General features: G+C 36.4%; 2 protein-coding genes across 9 annotated transcripts in view; one reads left to right on the forward strand and one right to left on the reverse strand.

The window, feature by feature from the left end:
- The window catches only part of crhb (corticotropin releasing hormone b), a 27222-nt gene extending 21090 nt beyond the window's left edge, over positions 1-6132 (reverse strand). For 2 of the 5 annotated variants that reach the window (XR_014029195.1, XM_081352709.1), the window contains exon 1: positions 6000-6121. The gene's annotated coding sequence lies outside the window, so the exon portion shown is untranslated. Of the gene's footprint in view, positions 1-5999 lie in introns of all 5 variants that reach the window. The other 3 variants (XM_081352706.1, XM_081352708.1, XM_081352707.1) reach the window with 3 other exon arrangements.
- pcyt1ba (phosphate cytidylyltransferase 1B, choline a) lies at positions 5782-18141 on the forward strand. Of its 4 annotated transcripts, none has more exons than XM_081352703.1 (10): positions 5782-5942; positions 9298-9428; positions 9520-9747; positions 11674-11773; positions 14690-14806; positions 14936-15087; positions 15159-15237; positions 15317-15459; positions 15972-16160; positions 16581-18141. In XM_081352703.1, exons 3-10 carry the CDS (start codon positions 9709-9711, stop codon positions 16791-16793), a joined length of 1032 nt encoding a protein of 343 aa, XP_081208829.1. In that variant the 5' UTR covers positions 5782-5942; positions 9298-9428; positions 9520-9708; the 3' UTR covers positions 16794-18141. The 4 variants fall into 4 exon arrangements, with proteins under 4 accessions (XP_081208829.1, XP_081208831.1, XP_081208828.1 ...); XM_081352705.1 differs by having other exon boundaries at positions 16584-18141; XM_081352702.1 differs by having other exon boundaries at positions 9541-9747.
- The last annotated feature ends 734 nt before the right edge of the window (positions 18142-18875 follow it).

The following is an 18875-nucleotide window of genomic DNA, read 5'->3' on the forward strand; positions in this document are numbered from 1 at the left end:
CTTCTCCTCCCGTCCATACGGTAATCTCTCTACTGTGCGACAGAGAGTCGTGTGGTTATGACGCAATCGTTAGCCTATTTTTACAAAAACAGCTTCTATGGGGCCATAACGAAAGATACAAGGTAATGGAGCCTTTTATACATTTTCGTGTTTCTTTAGAAATAAATAATGGACAAATGGAGTCTTTAAACGACTCAGATGTAAAGTTATTCGCTGTCAAAGTGACGCCAAAATGAATGTGAGTCAATGGGATGCTAACAGCAGGTGATGGTCTGCTAATCAATGGCGACGCCCGGGGAAGCTTCAATGTTTTCCGAAACATTGGGGGCTTGGTGTGTCTTTAATAGTTTTGTTGCAATCAATTATTAATGGTATTCTAAGAAAAAAAACGTTCAGGTATTTCACACAATTTTTTTTATTGGTGATTGTTTGGCACCAATACGTTCTTTTAAACAAATACACAGCTACACACTTTGCAGCTCAGGGTTTGTTTGGTTAGCATACTCAGTTTAGCCCTATGGTTTAGCCCCTGGTGTTAGATGCTGTAACTACATCACTGTTTAATTACATTTCATTGGTCAAATTACAACGTGGTCATACTCCAATTAAAGAGCAATTAATAAAGAGAGCTTATGACCTCCTGCCTGGATCTTTGGTTCAGCACGTTTGGCACTTCAAAGGGAATTTCTGTGGGCTTTGTTCCCAGAGGCAAACACCGAATATTTGCATGCATGATATTTCCATTTTGTCTTGCACTCTGGCTGAGATTATGAGAATATAAAAATAATTTAGCCCTGAGCTTTTTGACAAGCTTGGGTAATAATAGTCTGATTTCTCAGGTTTATTGACACTGTGGAGATTAGTCAGAGTGTTTGAGAACAGAGAAAAGTGGGAAAAAAGTAACAATTTGTCTTGTAGCTAAAATATTGAGCTTGGTGAATGATGTCACTGTTTTTTTAATGAGGCCTTGAATGGTGGAGGGGTTGGGGATGACCTCTGTGATTAATGCGGCTTGCCTTTATAGTTAGTCCAGGCCACAGCATGAAAGCGCATGACTTCCTGCTGTAGCAGCATGTCCTAGATGGATGAAAAAATGCTAGAAAAACCTTGGAATGTAATTTCAAGGACGCAAGCTCGCATGCTGGGATTTTCTAGGATACCAGCCAGATCGTGCAGAATGTTAGCCATGGCAAATGTGGCCAGAGTCTCTTCCATCTCATATCTGATCATGTGAGAATACCCTACGAAACACGCAACATCACATCATCATTTGAGAGAAGACTGGAGCAAGTGGTTATCAGTTTTTCTTAGGAAGGATTCAGATGTTATTTTCATTTTTCCAGAGTGGTTTTATATGGAAAACCATTTTATATCAAATAAATAAATTCATAGGGTAACCTCTTATCGCAAAGGAAAATATAGACTAATGCTTTGTTATTATATCATTCGTATCATTATTATATCATCATTATATAATTTTAGTTAACAAATTAATGAACGTTGTGCTCTTTTTTCTTTTTTTTAAGCTAAGCAAGTGGAATCAGCTTGTTTTTTGAATTTATATTCTGGGAACTGTGGAAATTTGTGGTATTTTGGGGGAATTTTTTCATATTTGCCATGTGTCTTGCGCTGCTTTTTATTATTATTTATTAGATAGTTGTATTTTATACTTTATATTTGATCTAGATTTTTAGGTTTTATTGTTAATGTTATCTGTATGCACAATGGGTCTGAGAGTAATGTAATTTCAATTCTCTGTATGTATGTACTGTACATGTGGAAGAACTGACAATAAAGCATACTTGACTTGACTTGACTTTTTGAAAAGGTACTAAATCAAGATTACTACAAATATTCAGAAACATGTTTTAACCATATGGTCAAAAATTATGTCACTCCCTTAAATACTGTATGATGTCAGAAATATCAAAACAATATTTTAAAGAGGAAATCTCAAGTGTTCTAAAAAAGCTAATTCCCTATGTATGACCCATTAACATTCATTGGTTGTGAATGGACACATCTTGATAAAAACTTTTCAGACTTCTCTCTCATTACACAATATGCTGAGTTAAAAATGTGACCCTTCAATCCAGTGCATTATTTTTTATTAAATAAATGGGATTTCTTCAGGAAAATATTAACAGACCAAATTTCAGGGTAAACTGTTTCTTATAACAAATTTCTGTGTAAATGTTTTGTATAACCATTCTTATGTAAATTGTCACATTCAATTCAATGCAACAATGCATTCATAAGCAATTTAGACAAAAAAAATCATTGCTCATGTTCATGTTTGATGGCCAAGTGTTTGTAATGTGACTCTTTATTAAAAACATTATTTTTGTGACACCTTGAACCGGTTGCTCCAATGAATCCCCTAAGTCGACGGGACAAATATGATTCAGTGGGAAATCACGGTCTGTGGACTTCCTGACACAGTTTTCCCTCCATGTGATTCCATATAATTGGATGTCCCAGGCAAAGTGGGTCAGTTTAATTTATATAACACTGGACTAAAAATACAAGAACACGTCCAACTGAGCGTCTTTCTTTATATGGTCACTTGGATTAAGTCAGACGGGCATGAAATCATTGCCCTTTTGTTAGCTTCCCTTCTCTGCCCATCATGCCCTCTGTGTGTGACAGGTCAACAGCAATCTCCCTGAGAAGTGGATGGCCAACACAACAACACTTTACCTTCCATTTAGGAAATGTCGGTCCCTCCCGTTTCATGATTCATGGATCACCGAAGGTGCAACCAGTCAGAAAGTGTTACAGGGAGAGCCTGATCACTCCCACCACCGACACAACGACAGCGTGACCTTCGGGTACATGTGCATTCTCAAAACTGATCATGTTCTGCTGCGGAAATACTTAACTTTAAGGCCATGATACATCCAATAAAATAAAGCTCGGAAAGCCTTAGGGAAATTTAACAGTGATTCGTCGTCACATCTTGGTAAATCAAAGACTGCAATAACAAAATAAATTCACTAAACAAAGCACATGCGTGCTCCGATTACAAAACAAGCACTCAATAACCCTTCACGATAACCAACTTCTTTGCGTGCGTCATCAAACAACCAGCAGTGATGGAAACTGCTGGAACAACAGAACATGGGACTTCACACCAGGACCTAAACAAAAACTGTTTGCGACTGTTAATATTGCGCTCACCTCATTAAAATTCTCACAGTCACACTACTTGCAGGCAAACACGAGAGCGTCATTCCTATTCTCATTTCCATAGCTGTCAGAAGCTTCACTTTCATAAGAAGCCTTCAATACCGGGTGTAATTAGTGATGCCCAAAATAAACGGTGCCATTTGGTGATCTGTTGACATTGTTAAATCCAGAATCACAGCTTTGGGTGCTGTAACAAGATTCTTCACATACCTGTAAGCTATCTATAGTAAACGATTAGATGGATGCTGTGTAGCTTTGGGGTTCTCATCAAACAAATGGTATGTGATGCTTTGTTTGTTGTTTTATCATATGAAAATTCTTAACTATGCAAACCAGATGTCGGACATAATTAGGCTTTATTTTCACACAGAGCATGTGTGATCAGGCCCTTATAGTCAGGAAATTGCTCCTGCTGTGACATAAATTTTATTTCAAAGGCTCTATATCGGGCAAGTTAATTAATTTATTGCAACTAGCTGCGATCCGTAAAGACATCAATTGTCCTGAGCGCGTTTCACACAGAGCTCTTCAAACTGAGAAAGCCCTTGTGGCTTAAGCTTTTTCACTCTAAATATATATTGCCTGAATAGCTATACATAGGTCTGACAAAACAATGGGAATCAAGGCACTCTATTGTTGACATGCATGTCAGCATGAATTCACATCATAATACTCTGACATCAGCTTTCTCCTGATTTTTCCTGCAGTAGTCTCTCCCACATAACTGCTTTGTCAAAAAAATAAGAAATTTGAAAGGAATACATAAGGGATAATCCACAGCTAGTGGTGCATTAAACAATTTTAATGCACAATGTGGAGGAGAAGAACCACCCGTTGCGAAGTAATTAAGGTTAGATGCGAAGCGGAGTGCATTCATATTGTTTAATGCACAGCTAGCAGTGGATTATCCTGCTTATACTGTGGTCATTTACTACAAGTTAACTACAAGTTAAAGCTGTTGATGTTGCAGTGCAATATTTGACTGATGGGTGAAAATCAGGGTTATTTTCGTGAGTTACAACTCGTTAGGTCTATTCTGTCCGATAATTTATATTTGAATTAATTGTTGAGAGAGAGAGAGAGAGAGAGAGAGAGAGAGAGAGAGAGAGAGAGAGAGAGAGAGAGAGAGAGAGAGATGTGTGTGTGAATTACCTCCGTCTGCAGCATTTTCCTACTAATAGAAATAGAGCTGGTAAGTCCCGCCCCTCCGTAAAACCCCAAGTGGACCTCTAGGTTGAAAAATCGTCAATGCAAGTGAATGGGAGAAAATAATTATTTTCTGGTCCCGTTTGAATTGTGCCATGAATGTGAACATATGTTGTCTGTGAATTTTTTATATAATTTTTCATGTTACGAGTTGACAGTATATGGTATGATTCTTCGGCTAGCAGTTGTGGAAAAGACATAACGAGAAAGACTACATGTCGCCTATGTGACGTCACCCCATAAAGTTGACTTACCCGTGGTTTGCCCCTACCTCAACGATTTTTTCCTTTCCCTGAAAGAAGGCGGTGAAGTGCACCAAAGACACAGCCATGTTTAGCGGGATCCGTGAGCTAGTGTCCGTGTGCGAGTGGTGGTGACGTTTCAAACGCGTCGAAAGCAGCGAAGAGTTGTAGTCCACAAAGTGCTCTCACTCAAAGTCTAACCGTATCAAACTTCTACCCGCTAAATTGTAGCATTCTTTAAACAAAAAATTATATTAAAAATTCACAGACAACATATGTTCAAATTCATGGCACAATTCAAACGGAACCAGAAAATAATTATTTTCTCCCATTCACTTGCATTGACGATTTTTCAACCTAGAGGTCCAGTGGGGTTAGCGGAAGGGGCGGGACTTACCAGCTCTATAGACCCTTTACACAGACTGTGATGATGCGTTTTAACAGTCATCAACATCATAAATACTGCAAGGTTTTTTATATTATCATTTTTTCTAGACTGTCCATAAACACTATACTTTACCTTTGCATCAAATTGACATATTTCTCTCTTCTAACAACCGGTATAAATCACTCTCAATGTGTTTCCTCTTTTTTAAAAGTTTTGAAAACACTATTGAGGAGTTTTTCTTTTGATATTTGACCAAATGGGAACACAAAAAAGTATATTTGATGTAGTCTCTCATTCACCACTACAGAAGTTGACCCAACTATGACGACTTCCGCTTCTGAGAAACACGGAAATATGAAAAGGGTCCATCATGAACCTACTTTTATACAAACAGCAAATAGCAAATTAATAGTAAAAAAAAAAAATAGTATTTTATTACTAAAATTCACGGGCCGCGTTAATAACAAGCTTCTGCTTCATAATGTGTGCAGGCTGTGTACAAAAAATCTCTGAACTGTGTGCGCGTGCTTATGAAAGAAGGAGCGCATTAATATAGAACGGTGATTAACTGACTGGAACTACCTGTGCATTGAACAGTTTTATTTAAACTGTTCTTAATTTCATCACACGACGTGATTAATGAAGTACTATCAGGGAAAATTATTATTTTTACTCATTAAGTTAGTAATATTTCACTGGGGCTCGCCCGTGCCTGGTGCCTCAGTAAAAAAGGGTCTAGCGACGCGTCCCCTGCTTAGAGTAGCTTCGTGAATCGTTATCGGACTAGGGCAGGTGCATTCCCGTGCTGTTAGCGAGGAAGAGAGCCGCTGAAAGTAGTAAACAGAGAAAACAGGAAACAGTTGAACAGACCTGCCTCATGCCAAAATTATCCACTCTGCAACCCACCACCACCAGAGGTGAGTGTAATATATAAAAATTGCTCGTTAAAAAGTAGTTGAAATTGAGCTACTTACATTTAAGATACAGCCAGAATATCGACAGTTGCTTCGACTCTTTGCTGCGCCGACGAACATAAGTTAGTTCCAAACAAAACTACAGCAGAACTGACCGTTGCCTCTCCGAACAACACTGCGTCAAAATTCGCATACTATCCGTACTAAATAAATAGTATTCGACATTAGAATTAGTGTGTCCCAAATCGTAGTATGTTGAAATGAGTATTTCAAAGATAACCGGTTGATTATTTTTACTGTTAGAATCCGAAGTGCAAATCCGTGCACCGTTAACGGCTAACATTGCCCACAACCCATTGCGCGTTGGACGAGGATTCGATTAAATCAAAATTGATTTTTTTGTTTTGGCTTTTAGCCTTACTGTTGTCTATAAGCTAGTGTGCTCAAAAACAATGACAAAATTCGCATTTAGAAGATATAGCCTAGGTATTCAAAACTTACAGTCTCTCACTTCAATGATTTTGGCTTTGAACGAATCGGTTTTGTCAATGATTCAATGCACCATCACTCACTCTGCCATCTACTGGCAGACCGATGTCTAACCACTGCCAGCAACCAATGGTCTCTACGATCAACTTACCTCACGATGCTTTTGTGAAACGCAGCCCATACCAGACAAGTGATACAAACAATGAGAAGTTTGTCTAAATACCTAAATAGCAAATCGAATTCTAGCATAGTAACTAATTGATGAATAAAACATGACTTATACTTATGTTTATGAATAAATTATGATTTATTTTTTCTTCTAGTGAACTATTCTTTTAAAACTAGTATTTAGCATGAAATATTCCTACAGTGTGTCTTGCATGCACTTACTCATTTAGCAAGGATGCTACAGTGGATGCTAATTAACATTTAAATTGATTAGGAAGTAAATAAGCATGCATGTCCCTTGCAGTGTCTTATTTTGCATGTCTGTGAAAATGAAAAATTAATTAGTTTGTTTGTAAGGCCAGAATGAAATTATTGTCACTTAAAAGAAGTTACTTAGCCAGATTACGTCAAACAATTCTCAGGGGAATCTCAGTATTCAAGAGAGATAAAAGAATATCCTTAACCTTGAATCAGCACACTTATCATCACATTGGAATTGTCTTAAAAAGTAAGTGTTTTTTCCCCGCAGACCCTCTCAACGCCTTGGAGGGAAGAGTCTCTTCTCTTTGTCAAGGATCTTCCTGTTTATTCTCTATTTGATTATGACACAGACCGATAACCTTTTTGAGCTGGAGCGCAGCTGCTTCACAAAGCCGTGAGAGTTGAATCAATTAGCTACGGCCCCACCGATAGAAGTGTTATTCACAGTACTGTTGCCCTCTGAGTCTCTGGGGATACAGCAGTCAAAAGTACATACCCCCAGTCTAAGAGGAAAATGAGACTCGGTCTTCATGCTTATGAGGAGAGGAGCTCACAGAAAACACATAAGAGGATATCGAATCTCTCGCCAGCTCTCCTGGACCACATAGGGGGTGGTTCTTCAAAGCACTTCTGTTCTGTCCTGTTACTGAAATAATTACCTGCTGAATGAGGGCAACACTGGCACTCAATGGAGAGATGCACACAGGACATGTTCAGGGAAAAGTTTGTGCTGAATGGAGCTACTCTTGATCCTGTTTATCATGAAACATTGTCAACTAATATTAAGAAACTTAAAAATGTTCAGTTTTGTTAACTTGATTAGCCATGGGACTGACAGCAGTAAATGGATGGAAGCTGTATGGGGAAATATTAACAAGTACTGCTTGTCTAATTTCCAACCCTTATTTTATTCGGTAGCATCTTGTAACTATTTTCAATAACCACTTTGTGCCCTGTTCAAACACACTAACTTAAATTGAAACAATGGTGCCACCAAGTGGATAACAACTGAACAGTTCTCAGAATGTTTTCTGAACTGTAAGTAAATCTCAATGAAAAACAAAATATAATATAGCAATATTTTACAGCTTTATTAGATACACTGCCAGGCAAAAAAAATAAAAAAATAAATGGATTTAAATAGGCAAATGCTTAAGAGTCTATGATTGGATCATTATTGCAGTGATTATGTTTCTAGTTATATGTGCAACAGTTCTTCTAACCCCACTTGAGTAGATTTTCATTTCTTAAACAACCACGTAGGAAGACCCATCATGACCATATTCCAGGATGACAATGTCAAGATTTATCAGGCTCAAATTGTGAAAGAATGGTTGGGAGAGAGCATGAAGAATCATTTTCACACATGAAGTGCTAGAGGAGACTTTACAGAGTTCTTGACTCTTGCGTCCTCAATACAAGATTTTGACCAAAAGTTGATGCATCTCTTGATGGAAATAACATTACAACATTTTTTTTCTATCAAGAGGTGCGTAAAATTTTGGTCAAGATCTTGTGTTGACGGTGCAAAAGTCCAGCACTCTGTAAAGTCCCCTCCAGCACATCCCAAAGACTTTGAATGATTTTAAGGTCTGGACTCTGAAGTGCCAATTCATGTGTGAAAATGATTCTTCATGCTCCCTCCCAACCATTCTTTCAGAGTTTGAGTTTGATGAATCTTGACATTGTCTTCCTGGAATATGGCCATGATGTTTCTAATATATATATATATTTATGTATATGTGTGTGTGTGTGTGTGTGTGTGTGTGTGTGTGTGTGTGTGTATTATATGTATGGTAGTATGTAATCTATTAAATACCTGTTTTATGAAACAAAAAATGAAACATTACATAAAAGCAATTAAATAAATAAAAATAGCACAGAACTGTGGTAAGCTTTAATAGATTACTGTTCAATTATTGTATATGAATTAAATTACCATAAATATATTTATATTATTATAAATATTATAATAAACTATATTATTAGGATATTATTTATAATCATCAATCATTTAATTGTTTTAGATTTTTTCCTGTTTTTGAAAAAATGATATCGAACCTGCATATAAAAATATGACCTTCGCCAGACGGACCAAATTCAAGTAGTCAATGTTTTCAGAACTACACAAAACTAATAAAAAAAATCAGCTTAGGTCTTTGTTTTGCATAGCTTAAAATGGTTAAACCTATGTTTGCAAATGAACAAAAATTCTAATAAATATAAAAATACGTCACGTGAACTTAAAATATCTTTATTTTTAAATCTAAAATATAACGGTGCATGGTTGTTTTTAATAGTATGAAAAGGAAAATGAATACAAATTGCTACAAACGCCTTACACTTCACTGTCATGTCTAAAGTTTAGGGCTGATAAATGGGGATCAGATGAGAAATCTACGTTACTATCCCAACTTAACTGTATTGTTGTCTCTTTCAGCAAGCCTTTGTGATCCACCAGCCACCACAATGAAGAAGCAAGATGAAGAGCACTCAGAGATACTCAGCAGTGGGTTCACAGTGATGGTGCTATAGCCTGCTCAGCCAATCACACTCTCGTATGTAAATTAGGTAGGAGGGCATGTTTTGCTGATTGGTCCTCCCCGCACTTGCCACTGCCCTCATCAACAGACTCTTCCTTGTTGTTGTTGTGCCATCATAGAGGTCCTGTGTGTGTGCGCAGGGAGGGGCTGAGAGGAAGAGAAGAGCGAGTGGGCGGGATCTAGACACAGGCTGGAGTAGAGCATCCCTGACCGAGGCTCGGCTAACGGCTAGAAAAGCGCCTCCAGACTGATGCTGAGTCAGGTACAGGTGGAGTCACATCCTGTTTGGCTTGGACCCTCCAGAAATCATGGAGGAGCTGGAACATACCTGTCCACTGCCACGAACGGTGAGATATATGCGTTTTGTTGTCGTCGAGGGCATCCGTGAAACGTTGAGGAGAGGCTGGATCACTTTTTCTTTGTTTTCATCTGTCCTTTTTATTGTCCTGCTGTCTGGGTGACGCTGAGCTTGTGAAACTGCAGTTAAAGTGAGATGTTTTGTACTGAATGTGTGTGTGTTTGTGCTAATGCCGTGTCATAATGCTGCTATCAGCTCTTTTAATCCTTTGCATCTACCAGATGTTGTTTTTAAGTGAGAGAGCCAACACATTGGTTGGATGCTGCAGGGCTAATGTTACAGACACCATCCAGATTGCATTTATCTGCAGGTTGCCCTTTTGTGATGTTGCTCCTCCTCTTCACCTTGTATAGAATTCTGGGAAAGGTACCCAGCATCCTTTGAAACACCATCTCCGTTGCTATGGGAATGAATCATGCATCGCTCCATGGAGATTTTTCCTCCATATCACACCTACATTGCATATCTTCATTGTAAAATGTAAATTTTATTGTGTTTGACCAGTATTTATTTAAGCAGTGTCTGGTGGCTCCGCCCACATTTATGGAAACAGATCGGGGCTAGTTGTCACAATAGAAGGTTGGCTTTAGGATAATATCTCTGTAACTACAAAGTTTTAAGTCAAAGGCCACTATATACTTGATATCTCCTGATTTCATAAATACATTTTTTTCTGTAGGAAAGGTTTTGTATTGGTTTCAAACAAACCAAGTTCAAAATGGTCTTAAATTAGAATAATGCAAAACATTTTTTAGAAATGTACTGTTGAGTAAACAAGTGAACTCCAAAAAACACAATTTAATGTTTTGATATTTTTTGTTGCCTTTTTCATTTTGTTGTTTCATGATGTTTATTTTACTCCTTAAATTAAGCAAAAACCCAAATAGAATACATTATATAAAATAAATTATGTATAATATAATATATAAAAAACAATATAATGTAAGACTTGAAGTGGATAGTGTTTTTATTAGGCAAAACCCCATTGCCTAACAATATATTTTATTTAATATATCAAATATAAAATGCATTATAATATACTATTATTAATATAATACAGACTTGAAGTGGTCAATGTTTTTATTAAACAAAAACCCATTAAATATATAACATTGTTTCAAAAGATCAAATTCAAATCTGTCTTAAATTAGAATACTTCAAAAAAAAGTTTTAAGAAAGTTAAAGTTTCACAATAAAACCACATCTCAATAATTTGATCATTTTGTATGTTACTGTTTTTTCCTTTTTCATGAATTATTTAGTAACTATATGCATATGCTCCAGCTATTAATATAATACAGACTTGAAGTGGACAGTGTTTTTAACAAGATAATATTTTATATTTAATAAATTCTTTCCATATCGAAATTGATTTTAGCCTATTTCATTCATTTTTAGCCAAAATTCAATACACTTTTGACAACTAACCCCATTCTTCCCCACATTTAAACTGAAAGATGCACAAAAAATGAAGTGTATCCCTGCTGCCTTGCTATACATTGATATGCCATGTGTTGTCACAGTCTCTGCAGACCTTTTGTTCTCTGTTTATGCAATAAGCCTCTAGGAGGTTTGAATAGATTGAAATATCTGTGTTATGTACAGCATCTCCCCCACTCTGTGCTGCTGTGGACGAATGATTTGTCTTTAGTCAACGATATCAGAGAAGCCTCTACTGGACAAATCAATATTCGGCGTTACACTGTTACACAGATTGTCTTGAAATCAATACGTCAGATAATAACCTGTATTACTACAAAAAGGAAAACATTTTTGAGAAGATTAGATAGGATGTCAAGTCAGCAGGATCTAGGCTTGTTTAACCTAAACAATATTTTATTTGGGAAGCTACAATGTGTATATATATTTCTCATAATTTCTCTCAAATCAATATATTCTTCATTCTTCTCTTTAGACTCTTATAGAGCCAGCCTTATTTACCCCCGAGACGAGTTGTAAGTGTCGGGCGCCACATGAGAAGCTGACTGTAGAGCAAGCTCGACTCGGGACGCCCGGTCAGTCTGTACTTTCTCTCTTCACACTTTATCATACAAAAAGATAAACACTAGTTAAAAAAATACTTTTGCAATAAGGTCATTCCTGTTACGCTATAACCTAAGAAAATTAATATGCTCACATCATGAAGTAGTTCTGTAACTGGGTGTAACACACTCAGAAATATGCTATCTCAAGCTCTTACATAGTAACTAAAACTTAACTTTATTGAAGCGCATAACTTCATTCATTATATCTTGATTTATTACAACCCCATTTCAAGAAAAGTTTTGTAAAATGCAATAAAATCAAGAATCTGTGATTTTGTTAATTCTCTTTAACCTTTATTTAACTGACAAAAGTATAAAGAAAAGTTTTTCACTGACCAACTTAAATGTATTTTGTAAATATAAACAAATTTTGATTTTGATGGCTGCTACACACTCCAAAAAAGTTGGGACAGAGGCATGTTTAACATTGTGTCACATCACCTTTCCTTTTAATTATACTTTTTAAATGTTTGGGAATTGAGGATACTAATTGTTGCAGTTTTGTAAGTGGAATTTTTGCCCAATCTCGTCCGATACAAGACAGCTGCTCAACAGTCCGTGGTCGTCGTTGTCTGATTCTCCTTTTCATGATGGGACAGATCTGGACTTCTGCCTAGCAGTCAGGCACATCCAGTCTACTGTGTAGAGTGTCTAGAAACCACTCTGTTTTTGCATGTGCAGAATGAGGCCTGGCATTGTCTTGCTTCCCAAGATGTCATCTTAATGCCATTAAATGTGTGTACAATCCCAATATACGCCTCCATGTCAGTGATACCTTCACACAAATGCAAGTCACCCTTTCTGTTTGGACTGATGCAACTCCATACAATGACAGATGTTTGCTCTTGCACCTGTCGCTGATGGAAGTCTGGATGGTCCCTTTCGTCTTTGAAAGGGACCATGAAAACTTGATGTCCATTTTTTCCAAAACCAAGCTGAAACATGGACTCATCTGACCACAGCACACATTTCAACTGTCTTTTGGCCCATCTGAGATGAGCTCGGGCCCAGAGAACTCACGGTATCTCTACATTGAACAGATGTGTAGCTTTCTCCTTGCGAAACAGAGATTTGAGTGGCATTTCTTGATGCAGCGTCAGACTGTGTTAAGTGACAACGGTTTTCCAAAATATTGTGTGGCTGTATTTAACACAGTTGCATTATAGTTTCTCATGCAGTGCTGTCTAAGGGCTCAAAGATCACACATTCAACAGAGGTCTCCTGCTTTGCTCTACACAGACTGAGATTTCTCTGGATTCCCTGAATCTTTTCACAATATTTTTGGTAGATGGGGAAAGACATAGATTCTTTGCAATCTTATAGAAATGTGATTTGTGAATTGTTTAACAATTCTCTCATGATATTTGGCACAAAGTGATGACCCATGACCCGTCTTTGCAAAAAAGAGATGGTCCTTTTACACTCAATCACAATACTCTCACCTATTACCAGTTCACCTGCTCATTGTGGACTGTTTCAAAAGAGTTTAACTTAAATTTTTCTTAACTTAAATTTTAACTTAAAGCTTTTCACTTTTTTTTTGCCTCTCTCCCAACTTTTTTGGAGTGTGTTGCTGCCATCAAAATGAAAATTTGTTTCTATTTACAAATAGAAATAGAATACACTTAGTCAGTCAGTGAACACTTTGAAAATCATTTCTTTGTACATTTGTCAGTTAAATAAAGGTTAAAGAGAATTAACAAATAAAAGATTGTGAATTTTATTGCATTTTATATATAAATGGGGTTGTATATAATTGCAAGAAAATTAACAGGATGAAACCTAAGCTATATATATATATTTTATGTATGAATGCATAATTATTGACACAATCCAAAAACAAGTAAGGCTTTAAGTCTAAGACCCATGGTAGTTGATTTATTAAAAAGTAACAAAAAATGTGTATTGTAAGTGTACATGTGCAAAAAAACATTTCAAAGTTCTTTTCTGGAAAAGAACAAGTTTACTTTTATCTTTTGGACCCTTTTCTCTAATCCTATCAAACATTGATAAGTTAAGCTACTTAAACTGATCCCATATCAGTGGCAGAGGAAAATGCAGTGCTTGTAGAATAGCCCACCACTGGGATCAGAAACAGAAAGACTAGATTCAGGGATTCCCTGTTCATTCTGTGACCCAGATTCTCACAGTCACAAAGCTCTCGCATACCACAGTTCTGCTGGGCAACGATAACTGAGCTCGGCTACAGTGAAGAAGAGACCAAAGGAGAAGGGTTGAAAGGTTTTTGATGCCCTTAAGGACTTTTTTAAGTTTGTGGCAGGTAAAACTGAGGAAAAAGTTGAACATGACCATCTTAAAGGCGTTCAATACCGTTCAAACTTTGGGGTCAATCATTTTTAAATAAGACTTTTATGCTCACTAAGGCTGCATTTATTTGATCAAAATTACAGTAAACATAGTAACATTGTGAATAACTGTTTTCTATTTAAATATATTTTAAAATGTAATTTATTCCTGTCATGGCAAAGCTGAATTTTCAGCATAATTACTCCAGATTTCAGTGCCACATGATCCTTCAGAAATCATTCTAATATGCTGATTTGCTGCTCAAAAACATTTTATTATTATCAATGTTGAAAAAGTTTATGCTGCTTAATATTTTTTTCAAGATACTTTGATGAATTCAAAGTTCAAAAGAACAGCATTTATTTGAGAAATAAATATTTTGTAACATTCTAAATGTCTTTACTGGTACTTTTCATCAGTTTAATGCATCCTTGCTGAATAAAAGTATTAATTTGTTTAAAAAAAAAAAAACTTAGTGACCCAAAACTTTTGAACGTTAATGTATAAACCAATTTTTTTGTGTATGTCCAGGAAAATGCTTAATAATTTCTAAACGTGTCTTGAATTTCCCATTCTCAGTGGACCGGCCGGTGCGAATCTATGCAGATGGCATCTTCGATCTTTTTCATTCTGGACACGCTCGCGCCCTGATGCAGGCTAAGAATCTGTTCCCAAACGCCTACCTTATAGTTGGAGGTACAGACACACTTAATTTACTGATCCAGACTTTTCAGTATTCTGTAGGAGATGTCGAATTAAGAATTGTGTGGTCCTAAACTGATGAAATATGTATTTGTGTGTGTTTGTGTGTGTGTGTGTGTTAAGTATGCAGTGATGAACTCACTCACAAGTTCAAGGGTTTCACCGTAATGACGGAAGACGAGCGGTACGAGGCGTTGAGACACTGTCGCTACGTCGATGAGATTTTGCGTGATGCGCCCTGGACTCTTACTCCAGATTTTTTAGAAAAACACAAGGTTAGTCAAGTCTTAGCACAGTACCGTGCCCATAATTCCCTGCGATTAACCCTCTGGTTCATATTCTCTAGATTGACTTTGTGGCACATGATGACATCCCATACTCCTCTGCTGGATCTGAGGACGTCTACAAGCATATTAAGGAGGCAGGTAAAGAAAAGCATTCTTCGCTTAAGAGCATGTGTATGTTTGTGCTTCAGACCAGGTCTAACATGTTTGAGTGTCTCAGGTATGTTTGTGCCCACTAAAAGGACAGAAGGGATCTCAACGTCCGACCTGATCACCCGGATAGTGAGAGACTATGACGTGTACGCTAGACGCAACTTGCAGAGGGGCTACACCGCTAAAGAACTGAATGTCAGTTATATTAATGTAAGAAAGTGAACTTAATGTATTTAAATGTTGAACCAATTTCAGTTTATTTTAATAAATAAAACTTTTCTGAAACAAATTAATCAACATATTTTTTCTAACCATTTTTCAGAGAATTTTTGTTAATTCATAAATATTTACTTTTTGGGATCACATGACATGTTACAACCTGAACCAAAAAATATATATCTAAATACATTTTAATTCATAAATTTAAACATGTTCATCATAGAGGGGTGTATTTGGGTCACTATATGTATGAACTGAATATATAAATATAGTGATAATATGAATGTTTAAATAGTTTTGGAAAAAAAGATAAAAAATAGACCAAAAACATTCCATTACTAAGTGTTGCATAATTTGACCCATAGTTAAAATCAATAAAACGTTCTCATTGAAAATCCTAGTTTTCTCTGAAGTACGAAACATTACAAAAGTAAAGTGTGTTTTGAATGCCATTGACATATATAAAATGCTTGCTGAACCGACGCTGAACTGTTTGTGGACAGGAAAAAAAGTACCGTCTGCAGAATCAGGTGGACAAGATGAAAGAGAAAGTGCGGACAGTGGAGGAGAAGTCCAAGCACTTTGTATATAGAGTGGAAGAGAAGAGCCATGATCTTATCCAGAAGTGGGAGGAGAAATCACGCGAGTTCATTGGGAACTTCCTGGAGCTATTCGGCCCAGATGGGACATGGGTAAGCAAATATGTATTTATTTGTGTGTGTGTGTATATGTATATGTGTATATATATATATATATATATATATATATATATATATATATATATATATATATATATATAAACACACACACACACACACTTTACCGTTCAAAAGGGGTCAGTAAAAATGTGTAATGTTTAATGCTCACAGAGGGGTCATTTATTTCATCAAAAATATAGTAAAAACAGTAGTATTGTGAAATATTATTAAAATATAAAATAACTGTTTTCTATTTTATTATATTTTAAAAATGCTGATTACTCCAGTCTTCAGTGCCACGTGATCCTTCAGAAATCATTCCAACTAATTTCTTTAATAAAAAAAAAAAATCCTGCTGACCCTAAACTTTTGAATGGTGTATTTGTATATAGTATGACCTTTTCATTTTTCCAGAAGCAGATGTTTCAGGATCGTAGCGGACGTATGATCCAGGCGTTATCTCCGCGCGGTTCACCCAGCAACAGCCCACCAAGGGAATTTTCCCCATCCCGCTCCCCGTCACCCCCCTCCCGCTGGGCCATGCCCAGAACCTCACCGCCCTCGTCCCCGAAGGGTGCTTCAGCCTCCATCAGCAGCATGAGCGAGGGAGACGAGGATGAGAAGTGAAAAGTGGCCCATCACACACAGAATAGACTGCACTTTACCCATTCACACATCACATACATAACACACACTGGCAGCAATGACAGGTCAACTACCCTCATGGGAAAATTTTAAAGTACTGTACACAGCGCAGGGTTGTTGAAGTCCTGTTTAGTTGTGCTGGTATTACAGCAAAAAAGCCATTGCAGCCCTGAACAGATCCTGAGAGGAGATTTAGTAAACAGAGGGGGGATTCACTGAATAAATAGTGGCCACATTTGAACACGCTGTGTGAGCTTTTCGCACCCAAATCCCTAAACATGAATGCAAATCAACAGGGATACCAGTAAAACATTGTTTTTTTGGATGATATTAGAATTTATTGAATATTTAATTGTGTGTGCTCAATTACCGTGTTTTTAAATTGAAATTACCTTTGTCATTATCTAAGACACACTTAAAGTTCATATTTAACACAATAATAATTTAATAACTTTAATGTAACCTTAAGCAAATCTCAAAATAAATGTCCATCTGTCATACTGTACATTATAACGTTAGTTTAGTTTTTTATTTAGACAAAATATAGTATAGAAATATAATATACAAAATGAAGTATAGATTAGAGTTAGTATCAGTTATCAGCTAAAACAAGAAAACATTATTATTTGCTTATTTTAAGTTTACTTTAATTAGGTTAATGACAGAATAGTGGCCAAAAAAAGTGAGGTTAGTGAAATAGAACTGATTTTTGCACTGAAATACTGAGCAAAAGTACCACAACTTTAGTGAATTCGCCCCAAATGTTTAAAAGGATGAGGACTGATTCTGTCGTCTATTGCTCAGGACTGCCCTACTGTAACATACTGTACATACACCAATCCCTGTTCCTTGTTTTCAAGAAAAATGATGTCTGATCCACCTCATGAATATGTATCAGTGCACCAATGAGGAGGCCGCTAGCGTTCACTAAGTTGTCTGTGCATGAATGTGTTTAATTCTCATTAACAGTCATCAACTTGTGTTATTGCAGCTTTTACCACAAAATAAAGCAATTTCTTTGCACATGTTGTGGTACGATCAAGATTGGTCTTAAGAATAATACAGCCAAAAGGTCTAGTAGCTTTTAGATAAATGGTAATAAAATGAAAGAAAAAAACAAAATCATGCAAATGAGGGATATCACATTAATCTGTGCTGCTCAATTCACATGTAATTCCTCCCGTCTTGTCTAGTTATGCCATTATATGTATGCAAGAGTCTCGTCAATTTGCATAATCTGTACTTTGTAAAAATTGTCTTTATTTGGTTTGTATATGTTTTCTTTTACATTAAAACTAGCTTAAAATGTAAATAATAAACTGAGAAACGGAACAATCGTCAGTTTTGAGATTCATTACAAATTCAAGTACACAAAATCAATGATAGTACTGGAAGATCTCTTTATTGTTCTTTTATATCAGTACTTTATGGAATGTCTTCATCGTGATGATTTATGTGTGAATGTCAGGCTTACACAAAACCATCTAACACATTTTGTATTTTGTTTCAAACAGCATTTATCTATAAGCAGTGGTGTTTTACTTGAGAAGAGCAAGAAAACAAATCCAAAAAAACAACAATAGTCACACAGAAATGTCCATTTTGCAGATACAAGATGGTTGTACGTCAACACTAGAATATCAGGTAAGATATTTCATTGTAGGTAAAAGTCTTTCCTAAGGTGTTGTAGCATGAACAGACCTCACGCATGCATAAACGAGAGTATACCAGCTAAATCAAAGACTGTTTGAGCTTGACGACGACAAGGCATACTTCAGTCTGCTCTTCTGAACGCTCTGAATTCAAGGCATCAAAGTGCATTCTTCATTGACTTAAACATAAAAACTAACAAATCATTTTAAAAATATTTTTAAATAAATACTGAATTCTAAACTTCAATAACATGAGAAAATGTAAGGTACTGTATGCACTTCGTCACCAAAAAAGTTCCCTTGAGGACTAACAAACCAGCATTAAGACAGATGTAGATGGTTTTGTATGATTTCTATGGAAAGATTATGACATGTGGAACAGTAATAGAACATCAGCTGATGGATATACAAT

The sequence above is a fragment of the Scardinius erythrophthalmus genome, assembly GCF_964197995.2.
Source record: "Scardinius erythrophthalmus genome assembly, chromosome: 22".
Taxonomy (NCBI): Eukaryota; Metazoa; Chordata; class Actinopteri; order Cypriniformes; family Leuciscidae; genus Scardinius; species Scardinius erythrophthalmus.